The 26,147-nt window shown below is 37.8% G+C and overlaps 2 protein-coding genes across 19 annotated transcripts in view; both read right to left on the bottom strand.

Moving 5' to 3' along the window:
- dor (vacuolar protein sorting-associated protein 18 dor) overlaps positions 1-6,060 on the bottom strand; it is a 34,962-nt gene extending 28,902 nt beyond the window's left edge. For 4 of the 8 annotated variants that reach the window (XR_015536764.1, XR_015536765.1, XM_087354780.1 and 1 more), the window contains exons 1-6: positions 5,911-6,060; positions 3,781-3,922; positions 2,947-3,130; positions 2,408-2,562; positions 1,591-1,767; positions 415-462 (exon numbers count right to left, since the gene is read on the bottom strand). Coding sequence is in view for 6 of the 8 variants with exons in the window: in XM_087354780.1 (XP_087210906.1) it covers positions 415-462; positions 1,591-1,767; positions 2,408-2,562; positions 2,947-3,130; positions 3,781-3,861 (645 nt within the window). In the remaining 2 variants the exon portion in view is untranslated. Of the gene's footprint in view, positions 1-414; positions 463-1,590; positions 1,768-2,407; positions 2,563-2,946; positions 3,131-3,780; positions 3,923-5,128; positions 5,148-5,722; positions 5,742-5,780; positions 5,855-5,910 lie in introns of those variants that run through there. The other 4 variants (XM_087354781.1, XM_087354782.1, XM_087354783.1 and 1 more) reach the window with 4 other exon arrangements.
- A 1,119-nt stretch (positions 6,061-7,179) lies between these two features.
- Positions 7,180-24,712, bottom strand: LOC110829982 (transmembrane channel-like protein 5). 11 transcript variants are annotated; one of them, XM_087354800.1, is made up of 20 exons: positions 24,648-24,712; positions 22,601-22,683; positions 21,880-22,119; positions 21,177-21,330; positions 20,831-20,978; positions 20,036-20,187; positions 19,035-19,207; positions 18,394-18,518; positions 16,581-16,729; positions 15,740-15,890; positions 15,067-15,326; positions 14,441-14,564; positions 13,391-13,500; positions 12,945-13,104; positions 12,357-12,487; positions 11,877-12,032; positions 10,512-10,645; positions 10,071-10,132; positions 9,328-9,385; positions 7,180-8,563 (listed from the first exon to the last, which is right to left on the bottom strand). In XM_087354800.1, the coding sequence occupies exons 1-20, from the start codon at positions 24,695-24,697 to the stop codon at positions 8,499-8,501; spliced, it is 2,685 nt and encodes an 894-aa protein (XP_087210926.1). In that variant the 5' UTR covers positions 24,698-24,712; the 3' UTR covers positions 7,180-8,498. The 11 variants fall into 11 exon arrangements, with proteins under 11 accessions (XP_087210926.1, XP_021919992.2, XP_021919985.2 ...); XM_022064300.2 differs by lacking the exon at positions 24,648-24,712 and adding an exon at positions 24,497-24,584; XM_022064293.2 differs by lacking the exon at positions 24,648-24,712 and adding an exon at positions 24,393-24,547.
- Positions 24,713-26,147: the final 1,435 nt, after the last annotated feature.

The following is a 26,147-nucleotide window of genomic DNA, read 5'->3' as shown; positions in this document are numbered from 1 at the left end:
ATGTTGGAAAACTTATTCTAGCTGTTTTCAAACAAAGAGGCATGTAATCTGAAGGACTTCCCATGCCCAAAGCCTGAAAAAGGACTAAGTCTGAACATACCGAATTTTAAGAAAACTAAAGCAATAAAGACTGCATACAAACATAGGTCAAAAGCTGTGTACACTAATAAAAACACCTTTGTACTTTTTAACAATTCAATATATTTACCAAATAATATAATTAAAAAGACGTAATCTTTACTGCTGCATCTGATAAAAAGCGTCCCTAATAAGCTGCTCTAGACCTTACATGTCATTTAATCATTTTAAAGGAAGCCGCAGTCTTTGCATGCCACAGCCAGTGCTTATCCCTGCAATTTCTCTTACAGTCTACTTTCCTTTGACAACACAAAACATAAGCTTTATTGTATTTACCAGACCATCTACGTCCCGAGCTCCATACAGTGGCAGGTAACTCGGCAGCTATGACCAGCAGGAAATGAGACAAGTGAACAAGCTTTAAGATACGTGTTTCAAGCTGCCTCAACAAAATCACATAGACTATGACATCTCACATTTACCTGGCAATGCACCATCCAAGCTGATGAGGCAGGTGCCACATCATGTTCTGATCTACCAATACTGAGAAGTTCATTTTATAATGTTTCTAACTCATCGTCACCATTAATCAAGTTCACAAGATCTAGTTCTGTTCTGTTTATTCTTCTAAGTGGCTGTTTCCTCACTATTCTGTACACTTCTGTTACTTTCCTGTCGGAGCCCACTATATGGGCCATGTAGGCCTTCTTATGCAATAACTTCCATTTCAAACTTACTTCAAGTCTCTTCGATACAAACAAATACACACTGTTAACCTTTTTAGACAATTCACAAAATATTACATTGTTTTTTGGGCCCACATATCATAGCTACAAGGCAGTCCCATATGCTCTGATACCTGATAACGGAACATAAAACATGAAAAATCTCTTGCCAGAATCACGCCTAGACCAAATTACAGGACAATGTTAAAGCACAAACTAGCAAAGTCGTGCTTCCTTTACATTTTTCACATTGGGATGTACGTGGGAAACTGTTACACAATTAAAGTGTAAGCTACACAACAATTTACAACATTATCTGGTCAGTACTAGTAACGTATTCAGACAATCTAGAATAAAAACTAAAAGCTATTGTCTAAAAATAAACTTCATTATTTACACTGATAAATTACTCAAATAGCTTTCAAAACACTCAAAATACATGAAGATTTCAGAGCGATATAGAAAGTATTTTATGGTTTTCCGCAATGTGGAATTTTATTTACACATGTCACCTATCATCATAATTATTATTATTATTATTAGGATAGTGAAATCTAAGAGATTACGAAGGCCTGAAAATATAGCTCAGAAGAGAGAAATAAGCAGCTCACTGGAGTGAATTTTTTTTTGGAAAAGTAAATGATTGAGAGGACAATGTAAATGTAACATTAAGACAGACGTCAGGAGGCCAGTTGCGAGGATGGGATGTGCATGGAACTGGCTCAGGTCTTATTCAATGGTGGGCCTTGATGTGGGTTCTCCAACTGATTCAGAAATAACCACTTACCTGTCTCCAGTACTGTTCCAAACTTGACTGGAAGATTCCATCTCCATCCTGGGCAATCTGAGTTTCAAATATCAGTCCCTTTGAGGTACCAAGCAGGATAGGACCAGTGGTAATGTCAGAGTCATTTCCAAAGTTCCACCCCACAGCTGTTACTTCATGCCCTTTGTACTTGCTCGGCTGGAAACAAGACGTTAGCGGTCAAATCTACAAAATCATGTGACAGACCAACATCACCTCATGGCAGTGAAGAATGGACAATACACAAGCTTGTCATAGACAAAACATAGCAGCCATCCCAGAATTCCACGCCAATGCAATGAGCAGTGTAAAAGCATCTCCTGGATGAATAAAATTCAAATAATGTTACACAGAAAGAAAGACAGTATGGATCTGTTTCAGTTAGAAATGTCAGATTATTTGACATTTTAGAGCATGAATTTCCTTCAGCATTCATAAGCATTAGTCAATTTGTTTCAGAGTTATCAAGGGGAAACAAAATCAGGTTCATCATCCCATAAGAAATTAAACAAAGAACACGGTTTCAGGCTTTCATGGAAGCGGACATTTAAATCTTAGTCTAGTAGATGGTTACCAAGATGAAGATGACATGTTTCTCCAAAACAATGGTAACTAAAAGTCTACATGCATCACAACCAGAAGACCACAGTCCAAATATGTGACAGTTTTAAATATCAGCTGTTCCCTTTAAAATGGAAACAGAAGAGAATAAGATGAAAATTATATAATGATATGATATGTACTTACCATACTAATAATGCAACTCTATTTATACTAAAGTTAACAGACACAAACCCACCTGTTTTAGTTTACTGGTCTTGCGGGAGAGGTACAGAAGTTCTGCTAAAGCCTCTGTGTTTCTGGAGGACAAGCTCAGCAACAAATGATGCCCCAAAGGGTCCAAAAAGACATCACTTAGTCTCAAATGTGACATATATTTACCAAGCTCGATTTCTGTGAATACATAGCACAGTAATACTCTGAGCAAACATAAAACACACACACATAAATTAATCATTAGTTCAATGTGGCTGTTCCAATTCCTACATAAAGCATCAGGACTTGTCTACGTACTTCAGTCCTCCTACCTTTTGGATGATATTCCTGGAATGCAAACACTCTCTTAAATGTGGTTTGCTGTTCCTTTCCATATTACCAACTGCCCCTATCCTGGGTCAGTCAAATCCGTTCAACAACTTCACACTCTATTTGCTCAACACCCACTTATCCTCCCACCTATGACCAGGCTCCCAAGTGGTCTTCACTTTTCAGACCTACTGATCAAAATTTTGTAGGCATATCTTATTTCCCCAGAAATCACCAATAAGATGTCATTACCTTGAGGCTTGTCGGGCTGTCGAAGATCTATCCTAAGCAGAACATTGTTCGCCATGACAAGCACGAGCAATTCACTGCTTACTGCAAGATGGGTGATGCGATCTGTTGGGGAGAAGTTGACCTTCTGTTTGCTGAAAATTGGGGGCTCTTCCTCTAGCTTCATATGTATAAATCCTGTCGTGCTCTGCAAAACCAACAAGAATCATATTAATACAGTGTACACACACACACACACACACAAGTACAGCTTACATTATAAGAAGTCAACTGGTGAAACTAAAAAGCAAATTATTTAAAAAGCATATAAAATTTTGGTTGGAAAACTTCAATGGAAGTGACCACTTGGGAGATCTTGACACAGATGAAAAGAAGATATTAAAATAAAACTTTGTAAAATATGTGAAGTTGTGGGCTATATTTGGCAGGCTTTTTTAAACAGTGATGAATATATGAGTTCTAAGAAACAAGATTAAGCTGTCTGGAATTTCTCAATAAAATGAAAGCAGTCATCCTGTACTATATGTCAGCCACACTGTAAATCAGATCTTACACTATCATCCGTCTGTTATTTTCTTGGATTTTAAACATCCGTTTCTATTTCATTCACAATTTTCTTTAATCTACAGCGCTATACCTTGTAACAACTTATGGAAAAAATTATATTTTGGTATAGGCAAAAGCTTTTACACGCTGTCAATAGATGTCCTACCCTTCCAGAGTAAAAACTGCTACATAAGACTTGAACCCTGGATTTCCTGATTACAAAGTAGGAAAGCCACTCAGCCACAATGTTCAGCAATAGAAGTCTGAGATAATGTTACTTTGTTTTCTTACCATCTCAGGTCGAACAGATGAACCTGCTGTGCCTTTGAACCGCTGGGAGGCTTGCTCATATTGGTCAAACATGGACGTCATGTTGTAATAACAGTAGCAGCTCTCAGGTATGTCTTCAGCTAGAAATCAGCATAGAGCTGTTCTGGAAATACATCAATACCAATACAAGAAATAAATGTTCAGAACTTCTTCAGACCTATTACGTGATGGGACATGAAATGAGCCCACTGATACAAATGTTTGTATTATTTTACATTCCATAGATATATGCATAAAAAGAACTTTACAACTTCAGAAGTCACTGAATTCTGAAGATTAGAAAAAAAAAGTCTGAAGAATTAAACCCATTCTGAAGCCACATCAATAGCCATTACACCATACTGTTCAGTCTTTAGCTCTTGGTAGGTTCTTTTTACTTATTTTAACATTTAAGGCAAAGAAAGATTGTCCCCATAACTTAAAATAATTCTAGAATGACCAGCATACAGCAGTAACACATGACATTTATAATCACATCCATATACATATTTAGCGACTGTAATCTTGAGACCGGGGGGGGGGGGGGGGGGGGGGGTGAAGGAGGAAAGATAGCGTCTGCCTTTAACGCTTCGGACTTCTTGCAAGTCTCAAGATTACAGTCGCGTACTGTACTGTGTCTTAGGAAGCTATCTACTATTCATGGTTTCTGTATTTCCTTCTTTCCACAAGTATCTGACTGGCACATAACAAAATGGGGGAGGAAGAAGAAGAAGAAAGGGGAAACAAAAATAAAGCTGACCCGCTACATGCCATGCAGGCACTAGTGGGGAGAGGAGGTATAACTCCTACTTATTCTTAACTTCAGCACTAGATAGGAAAGAGTGGTCAGTGTCATGCCCCAGCCACAGACAATGACATAGAATAGAACAGAAAAGATGTCATTCATATTCCATAGATCCTTATTGAACAAAAAACAGAGCATGGAGTACAGCAGTTACATTGATGTTTCATATCAATAGTACAGACACTCATAAATTAAGTAGGATTTGAGGTTTTCGTGGCAGGAAGTCAGAAATCAGTTGCCTATTTTCACTCTATTATGAAATACTGAATAATTCTTTGGGGCAATTCATCTAACAGTAAAAGAATACTTACTTTATAAAAGAAAACTGTTAGAATTGACCATAACAATTGGGCAGAATTAAATTTATATGGTTGAAGTGTAGAATACAGTTAAAAACCATCAAATTAGGCCATGTGGCAGGGCAACTTTTGACCACATAGTATACCTATATAGTTAAGTTTTGCTCCATTAATTTAGGACAGCTTAGCTAATATCTTATTTTGAAATTTAACCCTCAAAACTTACCACAAAGGTCATTCCTTGTAACTGGCTGATTATAGGATGGAACCGAGGTTTAGAATCTATTCTAGGCCAGTAGATATGCTATACAATAAATTTATGCTATACAACCTCACACAGAACTCTATGGAACACCCCTTTGTAGAAATTCTCTGCCTTTAATATAAACTGGCAGTTCAAAACTATGTTCACAAAAGTTTACCGCTGGTTACTATCCTGAGCCAGATGAATCCAATCAACCCATAACCACAATACCATGTTCCTAAGATCCATTTTAATGTCAAACTCCCATCTGCACCCACATCTTGCTAGTGATATCGTCTTTTCACGTTTTCCAATCAAAATTTTATACATATTTCTAAACTCCACCCATGGCCCACAGACCTCATCCACTTTTATTTGTCCTAATATGTGGTGTCGTGTACAAATTACGAAACTCAATATGCAATTTTTTTCATCCTCTAGTCACTTCATCCCTGTTGGGTACAAATATTCTACCATCCTCCAGTTTCCTTCAATGCTAAGCTTGCTCACACCATACAAAATGGGCGAAATTACACTGTAAACTTATATAGAGCTAATAAAAAAATTAGTATATACCATTTAGCAAGCTTAATAACAATTTTCTCAACATTTTTGGTAACTGAATTCTACATACATATTTGTAGCCTCATTGACATGTCAGACAGGCCACGTAATACGTAACCTCCATTACCATATCCTACGGGAGAATCTCAAAAGTGGAAATGGAAATCTGAAATTAGCTATTTCATAACACAATTACTTACATCATGACGATGACTTGTCTTCTTACGATATATCTTACACCACCAACTCCACAATCAAATATCCATTTTAAATAAATCCATCTAATGCCAGTGAATTATGACCACAGACTACTTTACTCAGCAAAGAAAATAACCTCAAATCCTATTATAAGATAATCATTGCACAGACAACAAACTTAATTCCAACACGATATAAAACAAAATCCATATGTATATAAATGTACGAAACGATCATGAAGTTCCAACGATACATAAATTGTATTGAAGCAGTAAAAATAAAAATGCATAGGTGAAACTTCAGGTTCTCATGGCAATGGGTACGTAGACGATTATGAGTCCTTTGGTTGTAGTGCCATGTAATCTGGTAATTTACCAACGTTTTAGAGGTCCTTGCTGTCTCCATCATCAGGGCGATTATCACCCTGAAGATGGAGGCAACTACAACCCTGAAGACACCCGTCTTCAAACTCGCTACCACAAAAACCTCTAATCCTACTAGGTATGAAGATGACATCTGAGATGCTGTGCCATAATAACAGAGGAAAGAACCTGTGAAACATCGATAAACTTCTACAAGACTTCATCCACAATGACAGTCATCTTCATCTAAAAACACAAATTTATAATCCAACTCTCCAAACCAGCTTTGATGTGTGGAAATGAAATCGCATGTTATGTAAGAAAGCTAGGAGAATGGAAACATCACATATGAGACTTTTAAGCTCAGGAATAGGAGCTAACTCCAAGACTCTTCTGGGATGCAGCACTGTTAACTGCTGGATATTGACCTACACTTCAGATGAGCTTACTGCCTCCATCTTCAAGGTGATGATTAGAACCTCAGATCTCACACAATACAAATCAGCTTACATTATTCCTTCATTCTGCTACCATAACTAGCTCTGTAACTTGTGTGAGGACTATTATTACTTAACAATTATTCCCTTACATCTGTTGCAAGGTTCTAAGCACAGGTGACCAAGTGCAAGATCACCTTTGCCTGCAGGTACAGGCAGGACTTTTCCTAAGAGAGGGACAGTCAGAAAAATTGCTAATTTTGTTCTGGACTTGATAATAACTTTTCTATTGAGGATGGAAGTGTTTTTTAAAAAAATCATATCATGCTTGGTATTAATATTTAGTATATTGCTTTTTTATATGAGTTTCCTCAATTTTGATTTTGACTTTTCCAAAGTGCTTGCATAGGAGCAGGCAGATGCCTGGTTTTTTCCCCATGCCTCTGTCCCTTAATAATACCATAAGTCCCGGTATGATACAACATATGAGCATACATTTAATGAAATCTAACAGTGTGTAAGTTATAAAATACAAAGAAACACACTATTTCATAGATAAATACAATTTTAAATTAAATAAGTTATAACATAAATCTAAATAACAGAATACAAATAGGAAATTGGCAGTGCAGCTACAGTATTCAGGTTTGAGCCTGCTGCCTTGCCAACCATTCAAATATGTATCACATACAATCACATCATAAAAATTCATTAAAAATAATATTTCACATGCAAGTTTTAGCAAATGAAATGTTTGGTTCAATGCTTCTTTGGCAAACAATAAATTATTTGAAAAATTTGGGATGAAAATAATTCACACTATCAACATGTTGGATAAATACATATTAAGAAATAACTAAATGCATATTCAAAAAGCTGTCCTATATTTGATAATGTACACCAAGATATTTTAAGAGAAAAGAACTGTTAAAAAATTAAAGTATGATAAGAAAAATGGCCAGGTGTGAACATAATTGTAAATATTAAAAGAAAGAATGTTGCCAAATGGAACAGTACAGATGAAAATATAGCAGCAAACAAACAAGACCAAATGCAAAATGACAGTATATAGTAAGAAATACATTCAGATGGAGATGAACTGTTATGAAAAGAACTTAAGAGAAGAAGGAATAAGATAATGAAATCAGAAGGGAGGGGTGTGTGGGCAAAAGACCAGTGATGAATCACAGTGATACAAAACTGATGTAGCAGCAGAAAAATCCAAACAAGGGAATAATATTAAAATGGATCTTAGGGCAATAGGGATAGAGAATATGGATTGGCCCATGATAGGGGCTGGTGGTGGGCTCTTATAAACATGGTAATGAATCTTTGGGTTGTATAAAAGGCATTGAACTTGACTAGCTGTGCATACTCTTTGTACAGCAGTTAAATGGATAAGTAAACTTATACTCACAAAGGCATTTTTAAAAATTGTATTTTAATTTTGGCATGCATACTGGAAAAAGTCTGCCAGACTTTGTAAATTCAAACAACCCAATGTGACATCACATATGAATTATAAATATTTGTTAATATATTAAATAAAATGTTTACTCTTTAAAATCCCCCCTGAAATAAAGTATTAAATGTTAACTAAAACTAAACTTCATGATGCTGTATGCCCCAACTGCAGAATGCTTTGCTCTTCTCAGTATTTCACAAATTAAATTCCAGCAGGTCTTACTGGCATCTTGATGTCGAGTCATATAATTATGACTCCATTTAATTAATACTGTGATGTTAGGAACAAAATTTAATTGCTGATTCCATGTTATGTGCTAAAACATACTAATACCTGCGTTCACGGACACCTCTCTGGAACACTGGTCTCTCATATTCAGACAAGTCATACTCTGAAGGGTGAAAATGTATTATGTTACACACCAAGTAATTCATCCACTAGTCTGTATGAACTATAAACACTACATACAGCAAATACTAACTGAAACTTAATAGTAATAGCAACATGGCTAGAACTGTGACCAGCAATCCATCATAATGTCAAAATACATTATCTTCCCATCTAGAGGTAAGCTAAAGTGGTCTCTTTGCTTCAGGATTTCTGACCAAAATTTGATATGCATTCCTCATTTCTTCCATATGCACTACACCCCTCCCCCACCTCATATGAAACAACAAACTACCTATCTTACTGACAACAGAACCAGAAAGTTACATACATAACCTCTCATTAGACATGACCCTGAGCCAGTGTCATCTTAATCTAATCCTCCCACAGCCTTCTTGGCTTTTAAAGTCACTTTCTGAAAGTTCTCCCACCAGAACTCTGTATGCATTCTCCATCTGTCTCATCTACATGCTGAGTCCATCATAACCTCTTGGATTTCAACCGTGAGACGTGTATATATAGATGTATACAATTCATCACCGAGAAATGTTCCCATCAGCACTGCCACGAGAATATTTCTATCGGCCAACAACTTTTTACTCTTCTCAACATGTTTTATGTAACACACAAAACCTTGTACCAACTTTCTTTTCCATTTAACCTGATCTGACTGCTAAAACTTGACAAATTTAATTCGGCTGTTGACAACCAGGTGAGAAAAATGTTATATCACATATCTGTGAATCCTGTTACTATGAATGTACGTACCTCTCGATGTGCTGGCATCTGACAGTGTGTTGCTGTAAATGTCTGCTCTCTTCCTCACCTGCAGTAAAACAATAAAATATACGATTCTACATTTTCAAGAAGATAACAACAGAACAATCAGTGTTTTTTCACATCTGATAAGAAATTATATTAACAAAAGCTCTGTATTTTTCAGCAATTTGTTAACTAAATAACTCCATGAAACAGAGACCTTGTTCAGAAACTCACAGTCATTCCGCCAGCCAAGAAATCCCTCATCTTTCATGGAACCAAAAGATTTATTACCATGCCTACAAGAGCAAACTGCTGAACCCTATCCAGAGTCAAATAAATCCAGTCCATACCCTCACACTCTATTTTTTTTAAATAAAGAAGTGCAATGATATGGTAATATCTGTAAACTGGTTCAAAAGCTGAGAGGGAACAAACACACACACAATGTGGTAATCTCATAAACTTGTTTCATTTTCCTTAAGAAACGTTGGCTTAAAATGTTAAACCATCGTAAGAAAATGGACACTGACAGACTTCCACAAGCATCCCTTCAGAAAACAATATGCAGAGAAGGCAAGACTAGACATCTGTAACACCAAAAATGGCTTCAGCCAAATCTGTGAAAGGGCGGAGAACTTCAGGTCATCTCATTCACACAGAAGATAACAGAAATATGAGTGCCGCAATACAGAATTCTTTGAGGATTTTATTTTATGGAACATAAAATACAGGTTTCCTTTGAGCATTACCTGTTTTTGTAAGTTCCACTTAGCACCCAAACTCCTGTCAGTCCTCAAGTTAAAATCCCATCCTGCAAAGCAGATGAAAGGGGAGAATGAATGAACATGTATCACTGTGATGATTTCAATACATAATTCAAAATTCAGTTAACAAACTAGATGGGAAGAGGCCACCAGGGAGACCTAGGCATAGACAGGTAAATCAAGAAATAAACTGATTTACCACAGTGACAGAAACCTGGGACATCCATCGGTAGAGGCCAGAAGTCAACAAACAATACAGCAGAACAACCTGACAGCTTCTTCATGATAAATACGTAATAATAACAGACTTTCTAGAACACTTCTATAAAATGATTTCCAGGGTTTAGTACTGTTCTGGGTGACACACTCAGTTGCCAATAAGCAATGAATTACATGCAGTTCCTTGTAGATTGGTCGGATACTCACGGCCATTAGTGACCTTGGAGATGTTGTCCAACAAGAATTCCTTGTCCTTTGCTTCTAGAACCAGCATCTCTTTGAGCAGAAGCACCATGTCCCTATGTTCGTATGATTTTGCACGCAAGAAGTACACACCAACACTAAAACACAGAAATCACTCACTTAATTCCATCCAATTATCTGAGTAAATTACTATCACCCTGTTGATGGAGGCAGTTAAGGACCTCTGAAACATTGATCGATTTTAGCAAGAGTACATGGTGCAACATCCTAGAAGTGAGACATCTAACCTAAAATCTGTCTGGCATAAGAACCTGATCTTTCAATACTGTTAATATGAAAGCCTAGTTCTGGGCACAATGCTAGCCTGTTCCATTTAATTCTCATCCTAACAACCCATGTCCTTAAGATTAATCTGAATATTAGCCGTCAATTTCATAACAAAAGTTCTGTATGTATGCCTTGTTGCTCAAACCTAGCCACGTGGTCAGGCCATTTTAACTTTATACATTTCAGTGACCTGCAGCAAAGATGGTCATTAAGTAATACATTTGCTTAGTGCATTCCTCTCAGGTTGTCTATAATAAAATTTTGCATACTTCAATGACATACGATCTGTACAGTTATGTAAGAAAACATACAAACAAACACAAAGCATAATGTATGAAATGCAAACAAATATTGACAGAAAATTTGAGAAAGCTTCAGATCCCATAAACAACAGGGAATTTCTTGATTTGAACATGAATCACCTGCTAAAGCAAGGTATTACCAACCAACCAACCAACCAAAAAGCTAACTAAAGGCGGAGTCCTGCGCAAGCGCAAGACATCACCCCTTGCTAGGTAACGCCATTCCTGTGTACGAAACGCACTGCTGGAAATGGTAAACAGAGCCTTAAAACTAAAGCGGGAATTTGCTTACGCTAATGGGGTTCTGTCGTGGCGGGAGCCTTGACCATTCAAACTAGGGTCTGTTGCTGCAGATGAGAGGTTATCCCGTCATGCAACTTGTCAAAAAGAATTTCGTTGGTTGGTTCTCTGGGGTTTGAACCCAGAGAGGGTGGGGGCCAATTCGGCTTTGGGGGGGGAATCACTTTAGCTGATGGCCTCCGTGATTGGGGGTAGCGGGCTGTGCCCCTCTTGAATTATACCCTGGCATTTGCCTTACAACCGAGGAAAGGCACGGAAAACCTGTAGTCAGGGTAGCCGAGCAGTCAGATCACTCGTTGCGCCGACTTGGCCATCTTTCAGGGACAACCTCGGCTGGCCTGCTGAGCATCAGGTCCCCTCGGTTGCCCTGGTATTAAACAGAATCATGCATTCCTTGCCATTGTATGGAGCTGCTACCTGTTTCAGAGATGGAACTTACCACATCGCCAGCAGGATTCCTCCTATTACTCCAGGTTTAACCAGGAATCTGACAAACTGCAAGAAGCCATTATTTTCTTGCACCTGTAACATGTCGAGGATCATCTCGTATGGGTACTTGTGGGCACAGAATGGACCACAACTCGAAGACTCCACTCTGAAAGCAGTGGATATTGTCTTGTAGCTGGAGAGATCATATCCATCACCAGTCATGTCTGTTTAAATACATCATCTCCAAAACTACCTGACCAACCAAATAACTATCACCTTCCCAAGAAGGACTTTCTTCACGTTAGTTACATAATCACTACTCATTCCAGTTTATACCTGGCAGAGGGAACTGACAGTCTGATGCAACAGGGACCTGGTGTTACATTGTCAAAGGCGTCATGTGATGTGAAATACAACCACTAAATTTTGGTGTGGGACCTGAGACCTGTGTTGCAAGAGGCTGGTGGTGTCCTACACACAGAGTACTTACTGTGTAATAATGTAACCTAGAAGTATGAGCACTGCCAGAGTTGCAATGAAAGACAGAACGAGGAAAAGTGTATGTGTCTGAGCAGCACGCCAAGGTCTAGCTGATGGCTGGCAGCTGTTTAGCAATCCAATCTGAAATGACACAAAACACGCAAGTTCAGAAAGAACATCAATTATCTGAATCGTGATCTGTGCAAACTTTCAGAATATCATCTATTAAAGTGACAAGTTGCATGAGAAGCTAGTCATGTATTTAGGTATGATGATGATGATGATGATAATGATAGGGGAGGGGGAGGTGGGGAGAAGAGGATGACAACAATGACTAACATAAGAGAATTGTGAAAATTTAGGACAGAGGGGATTAAAGGATCATAACAGAAACATAGACTTTGTTCAAGTGAAGCTATCATCCCATCTAAAACACAAAAACTGCGAAACATGTAGATTAATAAAATCATATGATTGATTCTTTGATTACTTAACAATATTTTTTGAAACAAAAGTGATAAATTACAGAGAATATTATTTTCTGCATATGCTAGCTTCCATAAGGTTACTGCGGATTTCAGTGCGAAGCGTTTCTCACCTTCTTCACATAAAATGTAATAAACATCTTTAGAATAATGATAAATGACAGCAATGGACTGAAGTATAATCCCACAAAGAAAAGTGTCTGATTGTAGATGACGTTCAGTGTGTTGCGGGCTATGTGAAATTCCGGACCCCCAATCTTCTTCCACATTGACCTGCAACAACACCAGGCTGTTAATTTGTTATGCTGAAAGGTTTACACAAGTTCTAAGTACTGCAGAGTAACTAATATGTGTGTTCAGCTACAGGGCACGCAACTTTACCGTCGGTCTTATTATTCCAAACGCACATTACACCGCTCATCTATGCTGGGGGCTGTTTTCATAGCTACCACAACCTTTGAAGTTATTAAATGTCTTTATGAATATTCCCTGCAAGTTTAATATAAACTGATCAAATACACTGACATTTCACTTTTGGTTTTTGTAATTATCCACTTACTTGTAAATTCGAAAGCGAACAAACTCAGCCAAAGAAGTGCCCACAATTGCAAGCAGGAAGTCAGTAATCACCAGGCGATAAATCTCCTGGCCCAAAGATGTTTCCCAGCACTGAAATAACATGTTCAGTGGATTACCGATCAAACAACGTGTCTTGTGGCTAGATGCAACTAGTCATTAGTCCATACCCAACACATAAGCAGCAACAAACTAACAAGGCAAATAAGACTGCCTAACTAACCCCATAAATCACAGTACTTCTTGAGAAGGTGATGGTCACTACATTCCCTACCTTCTATAAAACCTGAAAGTACACGACCATGTTCATAAGAGCGCATCACTGGTCCATATCCTGAGCCAGATGAATGCAGTCCTTCACACAATATTTCTTTTAAGATCATCTTACCACTTATGCCTAGGTCTCTCAAGTGGTCTCATCACTTCAGGTTTTCTGATAAAGTTTTGTATCATTTCTCATCACTCTCATTCTTACTAGATGTCCCAAATACTCCTCCAAATTTTAATTAATCTTTTATGGAAGGTAAAATGCTTGATACAGAACAAGTTACAGCTTTCATAATCCTCAGCATAAGTACAAGTTAATGTATAGTTCTAGAATTAGGTGTTGCAACGTATGTGAGAAATACGACATGCCACTTTTTTCCAGAAATGATTTTTTTGGAATGCAAAACAATAAGATTATAGCAGGACAAATCTATATTTGGTTTTTGGTCTGATGGTGATAATTAAAGAACTGTGGCAGATTCCGCATGGAGACAGATGTAAGCAAATTTAGATATTCTGAATGGAATATTTTTATATGGTAAGGTCAGAAATAGAGGAAACCTTTGATATTATGCCAAAAAAATGTAATACAGTCTCTGTACTAGAGGAAATTATGCACAAAAACAGATCAATAAATTTTATAATTATTAATGCACAAGTCTTCCTAACCTCATCACACAGACTAAAGGAAGGCAGGTGTTAAAAGTTGTTTCCAGAACTCACTGCTGTAATATGTTATCAACTATGAGGTTGAAAGGGAACTTACCTCAGAATTCTTTTTAAATGTGAGCCAGAAAGCAACAACAACACCAATGACAACGATCTCCATCACAAACGTTCTGGTCAGGGTCACAAACAATGCTGTGCGAGGACTGGCATAGTCTTCCACTCTACACAAACACAAAGCAACAAATTAACATTTATTGATTTGATTTCTTTCACCTAAATTCTTGTTAAATGTTCATCAAACCAGCGTTTCCAACAAAAGTCATAAATTTAATACACATAGCTATTTTATGTTATGTGCACGCTTTCAAATAGTATACAAGAAACCATTTCTGAGGACTGTGATAAAATGTGACTATTTATATCGTGGTCTTCTGTGTGTGATGTCATGTGGTCATGCAGGTGGTTAGCAATGTCTGGGAGGTACATACCGTCCACACCTTCAACCCTGAAGTTGAACCACAGGCATCACAACCCAGAAGACTACAACCAAAATCTTCACTGCCAAGAGAACCTCATATCACAGATGCCTACATACATTCCACATACTAAATTACCGAAATAACCCGTGTTCTCAAATCTTAATAACTTTTGTATATTACTTTCACTTCAAGTATCAATCTATTTCATCACACTTGTAGCTTACTCACTGTTGCGGAACATTACCTTGCCATCCATGAAAAGAGGACCGGAGCCGCCATCATGATGACGGTGATGATGAGGGGCATAAGCATGGCAGCGCCGCGCTCTGCAGCTGCGGGCTCGTCAACACCTATCTCCTCACGCAACAGGAAGCAAATGATCAGGCCAGTGCTTGCTAGCACTAACCCTATAAACACATTCAGGAAGATGCGGACAATGAGAAGGAAGAATTTGCCTTGGCATGTCAGCTCTTTATCTTCTTTCTTCATGTCTTCCAGTAGCTCCTGCGAACATTAACACAGGCAGATGGGAAGATATGAAGTGTAATGGACTATTAAGAAATGAACATACAAGAAAAACAGAATGATAACATCCCAAACGAAATAAAATAGGAGAGAAGAGAATAAAAATGTTAAGAGATGCAAAAATAAAGACACATCACAACGATGGAAAAGTGCAGCTGTGAGAAAAGTGCTTGTTCGCAGGTCGCTGAGTAAAGGTTCCTATTGTTACAGATGTACACAACTGGACCAGGTTATCGGTAATAATCAGATTGGAGGAAGTGGGAAAAGGAAGCAGTAGTAGAAGATGAGGAGAAAGAGGAAATAATAAGACAGAGAAGAAGACAATGAAGAAGGCAGGAGGACAAAAAGCAGAAGTGAGGAAGAAGAGATATAAGACTGAGCTGCACCCTTACCTTCAGTTCATTATAAATGCTCTTTGACTTGAGTGCTGCAGCTTCGCCTGTAGCAATACTGAAGTCCCAGCCACAGAAAACTTTGTGTGTGACCACATTCTTTAGGCCCCCGGCAGTTTCAATAAATGTCCGGCGATAAGATCTAGCCATGCTGTAACATCACCGAGACACTAATAAAATATTCAGTTTCACCCCTCACGCAGTTCCTTCAGTATTCAACCGACTCCTTTCAAACAGTTATTTGGTGATCCTGTTATTATGAAACCTGCAGGATCATAATGATCACCACATCATTAGACAGACCTCACACTTAACCAGTCCAGTTTCTGGACTGTGATCTTCTGGCCACGCAGTCATGCTGGTGGTTAGTAATGTTCTGAAGGAACACATCACATTCCATCTTCAGGGCAGAGGAAATACATCCTCTGAAACACTGGTAAACATCTACACAATGCTACATGGTTTCATAACCCAGACTACAATTTACATTTTCACCACAGTGTAAATTATATATATGACATAGTGCAGTTTGGTCCATATCCCTTAAACACAAACAAACAACGATCCACCGTTACATAAAAGTAAAGGTACAAATTATTTTTCACATTCTACTAACATATTTAAGTTTCTCTCCTTACATTCACATCATCCCCATTTATGTTCTAAATAATCTGATTACAACAAGTTCTTCAAACAAAATTTTGTATCCATTTTTTTTGTTAAACTACTTCATTTAACAGAAACTTCAGTGTGCCAAATAAAGAGAAGTTCCCATGGTGAATATCTGTAAGCAATTCTATGAAAGCAATATTTCCAAAATGACACAGCGTGCATTGTTTACCTGATGGAAAGTACAACAAACATGAAGAGGTAGCAAGACAGCACAGTGAAGAAGTATGCAGAGGGTATGTGGTACGTGAGGCCCGACACTACGCTCACCGACTCATTAGTGTAGTAGCCATAATACAAAGTTGTATCGGTGAAGAAACCCTGCAAAACAGACAAACCTGTATTTCAATTTTTACAAGAATGTGTAAATGACCAGAGACTTCAACATGTCTGCTAGCTGCGCTCAAGTAACAATAGTGCTCACCCTTTCAATATCAACCCGAGTAACACATTCAGGCACATGCACCATATTAACCAAAATGCAGAGTTGGGAAATTAATTTTAATGCCTACTGTATGGACTATTTCAATCGTACGTTGACTTACTTTTGATGTAGTACAGTGTTAGAACCTGTCTGCCAGGTTGTAAGACTTAGCTGATTATATCCTTATCACTACCATAATAATTATAAAAATAAACTGGTGTAATGATGGTCAGATCTAATTCCTATAGTACACTCCAGCCATAATCATGTATTTCACTATATATATATATATATATACCGATGTGATTAATTAAACAGGAATGAACCTTCACATAAGTAATTTAAAAAAATCTGCGATTAAATGCATTAAAGTTTCAGTGTTAACATATATATAAAACAAACAAACAACAAACTAAATGATGTACTTACTTTTGGTTCATCCACAATATGAAGACTACATATGTAAGAGAAAGTGTGGATTAGATTCCTGAAGTTGTTTAACAATATCAACATTCATTTCTCATATTATACATCAGAATATGGAAACAAAATTAATTTATGTAAGCAGATTAAAAGAAGTTGATATGCCACTTCTGCAGAGTAATATGAACCAAAGTACAAATTCGGGACATTAGGCAAGACGTTAATGTAGAAACATTACAAAGTGGTGAATTCAAGGACATGGTTGTGTGGACATGAGTTCGATGCTGAAAACAGGACTGCATTGAGAACTTGAAAAATGTAAATAGATAACAACTGGAGAGACCACAGATGAGATGGGGAGTCAAAATAAAGGAAGATACACAAAGCAGAGAGGACAGATAAATCAGTACAGCGTATGGGACACAAATGAATGTACAGCTCCTCTGCAAGGAAAAAGGTCACATGACAGAGTAGAGAACCGACACATTCCCTCAAAAGCAGTTGGTCTGAATCTCACCTAGAAGCAGCGACAGCAAACACTAAATACACAATATTACAAACCGTAATATTATAAACAGGCTTTGGCCCTCTGCATATGGAAGATACATACTACTGCAAGACAAGTTTCTTCATATTACGTCAACTAAAGATCATGGACACTTAACCACTTTAATTTTCAACACATTCTGTAAACTTGTTTCTGGTTCTATTTTCTGTTTTGTATTGTGCGTCTATTTTCACTGTGAGCCAGCGTACATTTTGCAGCTCACTCTCTGGTGGCAGAACCCAAGGGTTCAACATCGCGAATACCGGAGCCTGCCACCCACCAGACACATTCATCACCATTTCCATCTGCCTATCCCTCTATGATTAAACTTAATGCCACACTCCCATCTTGTACTTGGTCTCTCAAATGACCACTTTCTAAGAGGTTCTGACAAAGAAAATTCTGTCCTCTCAATTGAAGCTACATTCCCAGCCAACGAAAGCCTCCTAAACTTCACTATGTTGACAGTACTGGGTGATCTGCAATACCAACATAAGTGTGCTCAATAGGGACACATCAAAACAACACATTCCTGATTAAGAACAGCGAATGCAGTGGAATTACAGCTCTTGGTTTTGTGACTTGTCATACCTCTCCTGTGAAGATATTGCCAACGGAGAAGTCAGCATTTGACGCGTACGGTCTGCTCCGAACTTGAGACTGGTAGGCGACTGAAGGAGCCGGCTTCCAGTTGTCTATGATGGCAACAGGAGTGACTACAAAGTTTGAACAGATTAAACACACCTAATGTTCATGAGCCAATAACTCTGTGAATTCCGCTGATGACTAGGACACCTTCACAGCAGGAGGAACACAGCAATGAATATAAAATCACTTAAAAACAGGAACATTTATCTGGTTTGTCTTTTCAAGATGATTCTGAAAAAGCTAGTAGCTGCTCAGTAGGCCAAGAAATCTCCCACCTTTTACGGAACCCGACATGAACACCGTTCTGTGTTTCAAGCAGCCTCATACTGAATGTCACACTCAAGAGATTAGCACTCCTGCTTCATATTTGGAATGACCTAGGTTCAAATATCAGACCAGAGATTGGCTATACCAGCTGAAATTTTTCCCAATCTAACCAGACAAATGCTAGTTAAAATAGGTCATGACCAGCTCCTTCCATATCCTTTCCCAATTCATTATTCATTCTACCACTCAGTACTATATAATCTTAGTTACTGAAATAAATAAATAAATAAATAAATTAATTAATTAGTGTCCCTCACCTAAATGTATAGTGGAGTTATATTCTTCATGTAACTGAAGAAAACCATCAGAGTGGCCAGAGTCAAAAATAACAGAATTCATCTGAGACGGTGTACTTTCTGTGCCATTTTGATTTCCTTCTGCAGGCTCATAGAAACGATGCAGTAGCTGAGGAATTACAACGAAACCAAAACTGAAAGAAAAAGCAGAAAGCAAATCATTGGAGAAAACTAGGGCTGTACAAAATAAAAATAATGAAATTCTCATTAGCTTCCAGGCTCATATAACGCCAGACAAAGCTTAAAAGAGGAAGGTACAGCACCTACAGCGTTAAAATATTTCACGCAGTCCGCAGTGGAACAGTTGTATGTACGTAGCTTAGATTCACCATGGCTGACGTTCCAGCTCCTCTGCCACTGACAGCTTTGGTCCTCACTTTGTGAATTTGCATTTTTCTATGGTCTTCAAGTTAATTTATTGCGGATATTAATTAATTTTTGTTTATTTATCTGTAAAGTATTCTGGCCAAACTTATGGATACATACTGGTGATAAAGCTAATCACCAAGAGATAAATCACCTACCCACTGTATTTCATTGAAACATATACAAATATCAAGATTTATTTTTCTGGTCTTTTCATCATCTTGTATTGCACTTCTCTGGCATAAACAAGTATTCAAAGTTGCTAATTGTGTTTTGTTACTTGTGTAAAAGGTATTTCAAATAAAATTTATAGACTGCAATAAGTTATGGCAAGTGACAGCTTTTATACAATAAACCCTTTTCATTTAATAAACATGATAATGTTCATTTAGAGACCAGCGTAAAACAGCTGCTATACGAAATTAATTCACACAGAAATAAAATTACCCAACTCTTGGTGTAGATCACTAATACAAAATTTTGTCAAAATTCATTCAACAGTTTTTAGGTATAAAACACCAAAACAGATTTTTCTCCCATTCTAAAATTCAGAAAAAAAACCCTTCAGTGATTCAAGTTTAGTTGTGAGTCAGAACCTTAGGAGGAACACAACTGTATTCAGGAGAAACAGCCATCGAAGGAACCTGAAGTAGGTGGCCACTCCGCTGCCAAAATGCCCCTCAATCACCTTCAGGCTGCTGTACCATAGCTCGAAGGTGTACAGCAGGTTTTTAATCATGATGCTGAACTGAAACAAGACCAATGTAGGATGCTGCACCACAAACTTGAGAACGGGAGAGGTTTAAATGGATTGAATGTTAATATCACATGCAACTTACAAGAACTGCACAAAGAATTTTGGCGCTGAAAGATCCTGGAATTTGATCACATGGAGATAAAAGAAAATGATATTAAGATGATTGTGAAATGGTCAAAATGGGTCCAGATCCTAGTACTGGCCACATAAGAAACCTTCACGCCTTATTTTCAGAATCCATTGATCTGTATGTAATGCTTAATGCAAGTAAAAGTCAGAAATTGGGTACAAACAAACAAGGGAATAAATGAAGGAACAAAACAAGGCAGCAATAAACAAGTGAAATTAAGCTCCATGCAATCTTAACCTCAGCATTAAGTGCAGGTAAGTCATTGGCTTCACACCACCAGTCGCTTTACCTACAGAGAAAGAGTCTCTTGTACCCACTCGAAAGGAAACTGGGAGCCTGAGCCAGTTGCCTGGGTACAGGAGCAAAAGGAAGGAAACCTGAGTCACCCAAGAGAAAAGACACGTAAGAATGAGGAAAGAAAAACTAATCTAAAATTGCAAAATACCTACCAGCAATCCAGTACCGCAGAGAGTGCTACTAAACCACACACAAGTTACAACTTACTTTTGACAGCAATACACTCAGTCTGTATTTCAGCCTCTTCCAAATGCTGAGAGGAGTGCGTTTTGATTTTTGGCTCACAGACTTCACAAGCTTCTTCTTTACTGTGCGCTTCAAAGTCAACGATTCTGGCATTTCCCTCAGAGCTTCCCTAGAAAAGAACCACAGACCATATCAGTTTATCTGTCAAAATTCCTACCTATTATGAACCGACCTCGCCATCTTGCAAGAGTTCCTTTTTAAAAGAACAGCAGAGCCTGCAGCATCTTACATATCACACAGGAAACCACAAATCTCTGCTGTAGTTACATTCAAGACACCGTATGTTCTATGTATATATTAGACTTACATGCGCAGCTGCTCCGACAGTGGGTTATCCTCCATCAAGGCGACATCCTGCTCCATCTCGTTCACAATTTGTGCCACGTGATGTTCCTCCAATCTTTTGTTCTCACCAGGAAAAAGCAGTGGTTGATTTAAGATTCCTTCCCTAAATGACACATCTGCAAACAGGCACCAGTTTCACCTTACAATATGAAGAATTGGTATTTTTTCTATTACCTAAGAACTCGGTAAAACCGAGTAAGCTTTACGTATTACAAAACAAATTATATATCATTACAGTTCCTAATATATTTATTTGACAATACTTTGTCTCTTGTATTGGTTGTGTGTTCATTACAAGCAAGCGTTCAAAACAATGTGACAAGAACACGTTTTGGCCAACTTTAAGAAAATGGCTGTTATCTCAGCCAAGATTAGCTTTGATATCTCCCAAGCATACAGTAGGATTGCTAACAGTTGTTAAGTTATTCCTAGCAGGGATTGTTGTCCAAACTGACCTTTTATGACCCACCCAACCTCTTATTTTTTGGCAATGTTAAGAACACATGACCTATACTCCACTCCACCACACATCCTTATAGAGTGGCACACATTTTGTTAATGAATAATGTAATAAAATGTACAATCCGGAACACCAACACTGACATTTTCACTGCCATGAGAATCTCAAATCTATTTAAACGGCATACACAGCCAGAACTTCTTACCTCCAATGTTCTGAAGTGGAAGATCTCTAATCACATCTTCCTGAGATGGGGTAGGTCTGTGTTGAGGTTGGGACCGGCTGATAGAGGGGCGAGCGGGGCTTCTATTGTTCCGAGGATCAAACTGGTACTGTGCTGGGTCTCGGCTAGCGGGCCTGTGCTGTGCTGCCACATACTGTTCACCCCTCCTGTGTTGGTCTGGCCTCCGACTGACTGGCTGTCGTCTGGTCTCTGCATCTTTCACTGCAGAAGTAACTTATCTTTACCACCATTGTCATCATCGTCTTTAGACTTCACAGGCCTGTTACAGATATTACAGAACAGAAACTTCCCCATCTGTTTAAAGAATTTCCTTATATTATATAACTTCTAACCTACCACACAAAATTGAGGAATGTTGCTACCACTTCAGAAGTTAATTCACTGCAGAAAATTAAAATAGCAGAGGTACCACGACCTCTGGCAGCATGATATAAACACTAAATTTTAAGAGAATATGTCATTCTTCAATTCACAAAATATTAATGGATAAAAGCCACAAACACATGCAGCAATACTCAAAATTCCAGTGCCTCGTATTAAACGGTATTACTGCTGCTAACATTTCAAAAGTCAAAATTGTGAGACAAGGTATTAAAAAAATACACAGCAATGTTAATTTCAATATTTCCGTCAAAAAATCGAGAAGCCTGGCCCAACAATACCTCACACTTCTGGTACTCACAACTTTCCATGCGTACCTCTTCACGGGAGCCATAACCGCTGGACCTGTTCATTGCAATGACCGACAAACAGTCACTCCAGAGCCTACAGGAAGAGTGCAGCAGACATTTACTAACAACTCTTTACAGTGTTTTAGATTAGATTAGATTAGAATAAAGATTAGCTTATGAGAAAATGTTCAAGGTAGATATATTTAATACGCCCAGAATGATTCACATCTTCCAATTAATGTATCTTTGTTTATTTATCAGCCAGGATCATTATAAATGGTCATGAATCTCAAAACACATCGAAGAAGGCAGTTATGGCATACTCTAACATACTCACAGAATTTTTCCAGAGAAACTGAGGAAAACCACCTAACATTTCAGTTGGTATGCATAATGTTTGACTCAAGATTCAAACCTGGAACCTTCACAATAAAATCCGTGTGATGGCAAGTCAAATTTATTCTAAATGTGACTTCTGTATGAACAAGGAATTTAAAAACAGTCAGATATGTATTAACTCTGTACCAAGATTACTTCTTAGAATATGTCTTTACAGTAACGTTGAAAGATTGTACCTCGATGATGTTAGGACTAGAAATACTAAATAAAGTCCAAAATAGGCTAACTGGTCCAGTGATCTGATTCTTTGTTGGGTTACGTAGTGTCAACGGGTAGGTGGGTACATACGTGGCAGGGAGGGAGAATGGTACGCAAGAAGAAAAGAATGAATAAATGTATGTAGCACACTGTAAACAGAATGATGATTCAGAATAACAACTGATATATTTCTACAGATAAAATTACTTATCTACCAAACTTCTGATAAGATACATAATGCACTCAGTGAGCACGAGTATTGGAGTACATACTTTCATTTACTTTCTTTGTTATGCTGCACACCTCATCAGCCTTCATATTTTATATTTGTTTTGTACAAATTTTGAGAAATTAACAGTAAAGTTCAATTTGAGTTTCATTGACAAATATATATCAAATTAATTTTTCCTGATAATTTTAAGTGTTGTCCCTCTACCACACTGTATTTAAATCTTCTGGGTATTTTCTGAAATAAGACATGTGGACAGACCTCTTCCAACATTGTGTGTCCATTTAAAATATTTTTCAAAAAACTTTAAAGGAATTTGAATCGTCACTTACTATATGTTACTCGCATATTCGGAAATTTTTTACATTGCTATATCAGGTGCCCTACACTTGGCTTAAGAGTAAGTCACAGATTATTAAAGGCCAGGATTTTTATAATATATTTGTTTTGCCGCCAACTTTAGGTTCGGTGACAACGCAACTTTCTTTCTCAACAGTAATATATTCTGGATGTGAGAAATTACTTGCTTGTGGTTAGATTTCGAGTTCTCCTTAGATATTGGCTTTCTCAGTTGCTGCTCCGTGAAGTCTGGTAGAAGTTTACCGACGTTTCGGAGGTGCCTGCTGCCTCCATCATCAGCGTGAAGCCTATGAAATGTCGGTAAACTTTTACTCCGCAGCAACTGAGATGTAACCCTCCTTCTTTAGTTCCTTCTTTCGCATCATTCATATTACACACCAACATCATATATTTGTACCTCATATTCCTAATACCTAGCGCCATCTTCAGGCAATAAAATCGATGGGTTCAACCAACGTTTATTTTTATTACACGTTATTGCAAACAACTTACTTATTATTTACATTTAAAATGCAGATAAATTCATTATAAAATTAATAATCTATCATCTAGCTGTTACTATGAAAGATGTAAAATATTAACACGATAAATCTCAGTTTATCGCACCTAACCTTCACCTTTACGTTTCCACCATTGTCTACAAATTCCTGGAAGTTATGAAATGAATATTTCCCTTGATTTTCGAAACATCAATGCTACCATAATGGGAATGTAAAAACACCTGATTTATTTTACAGTTGCGCCTGTAACTTTCATTGCCACAATAAATAAAACTGTTCTTGATTCCTACATGTTACCATAACGAGTGTTTACAAAACAAATTATGAAAACCTTATTAAATCCATAAAATTTCAATAATCAAATGTTGGTACCAATTCTTATTCCATACAGATGACACATTTATCTCTACACGCACTGCCATCTGATGTCTTATAAATACTTCGTCACAAACAGTGGATTAGTCGACAACACCGTAGCCGCGCAATTCGAAATCATGATAACGAGAAAAATACGGTAAGATTTGATGTTTTCACGGCGGTTGGTATGAGGATGGCTGTCTTCCGGGTTGTTGCACCATGTAGTCTGGTGGAAGTTTATACCGACCTTTCAGAGGTCCTTGCTGTTCGCAATGATGATGGAGGAAAGGACCACTGACACCACACTACACAGCACAACCCAGAAGACGGCCATATTTACCCTCTAATACAAATCACATATTGGTCTGGATGATTACAGAGCATTTACTGATGGGACCAGATTACTTGTGAGTTCTTAGCGCAGGGTGGAGAGCAAGGTGATTTGCACACGCACCTTCACACTTTCTACCCGTTTCAAAAACATTGCCTTGCACAGAGCTGTGTTTTGAATTGCTGCACTATGCAACATCAGAGTTTATCAAGGTTTTAGTCAAGCTTGTTGCCCCCACCAACAAGACACTCTTCACCCTGAAGATGGAGAAACAGTGATCATATACTACCTGACAATTCCATGCACTGACCTACCTGTGTCAAGTGCAGCCATAGCAAGTGATTTGGTCGAAGCAGCACATAATACACTGTAGAAATCAAATTCCAACACCCAGCTTGTTGCTAACCAATTTACTGTTAACCCGTCCCTCTGTCAGTATCACTTCTTTCCTAATTCTTCATTGTTTACGAGAATGATTGGAATCATCAGAAAATACAGAATAATAAATGATCAGTATGGCACAGGACTAAGTAAGATCTTCATTGGATAGTTGGCACAAATCAAGAGCACTTTGCCCCTGTTATATTTTAAAAAAGTTTTCAACATGGAAATGAAGCGAAGACAACCTGTGGGACACCACAACAAAGCGTCACGAAGCACGATAGAGATGGAACACACAAGATGAAGTGTTATAAGAATACAACTGTAAAGCAACAATTTACAGTAAATAAATCCTTTGGGGTCTGTAATTATTATGGTTTCTCACTAATAAAATATGAGATCAGTTCCCTCCTGTAACTGTGCCATAACTCTTATGAACATAACTCAATAACATTTCATACTGTGAGAATCAAACCTCATCCCCTCCTCCTCCTCCACTACCATCTTTACATTTGTCATCATCTTTGGCTCTCCATCCACTGTGCTTTTAAACAAATGCAGTAATTATACACAAGTATTACATCACTAATAATGGGCAAGATGAATGTGGTATACTATCTATTTAAATCAAAAGGCTTAGACTCACTTCCTGTCCGTCACACTCAGCATCCCACTAAACTATAAAATTTAACCTAAGCCCAGACAAACTGACAGAGGGTACATTTAAGATCTATTGTTCATATGAGAGGTTCCACGATGTTCTCTAAGAGAAGAAGTGCTGAAAAAAATAAGGAAAAACAACA

This window comes from Zootermopsis nevadensis, unplaced genomic scaffold (assembly GCF_977971745.1).
Source record: "Zootermopsis nevadensis isolate Lab colony 2312 unplaced genomic scaffold, Znev_1.0 Znev_ptg000024l, whole genome shotgun sequence".
In the NCBI taxonomy this organism is placed as follows: Eukaryota; Metazoa; Arthropoda; class Insecta; order Blattodea; family Termopsidae; genus Zootermopsis; species Zootermopsis nevadensis.
The sequence above is the reverse complement of the archived record's forward strand: the minus strand, read 5'-3'. Positions and strand labels throughout refer to the sequence as shown.

Bases quoted from the DNA above. Each gene is read 5' to 3' on its own strand.
- LOC110829982 (XM_087354800.1), bottom strand. From the start codon at position 24,697: ATGGCAGTGCGTGTAGAGATAAATGTGTCATCTGTATGGAATAAGAAT. The intron at 22,684-24,647 runs GTACCAACATTT...CTCTTCCTGTAG, and splicing joins TCTGTATGGAATAAGAATTG to GCTCTGGAGTGACTGTTTGT. The intron at 16,730-18,393 runs GTATGACAAGTC...TCTGTTTTGCAG, and splicing joins GCAATATCTTCACAGGAGAG to GGTTTCTTCACCGATACAAC.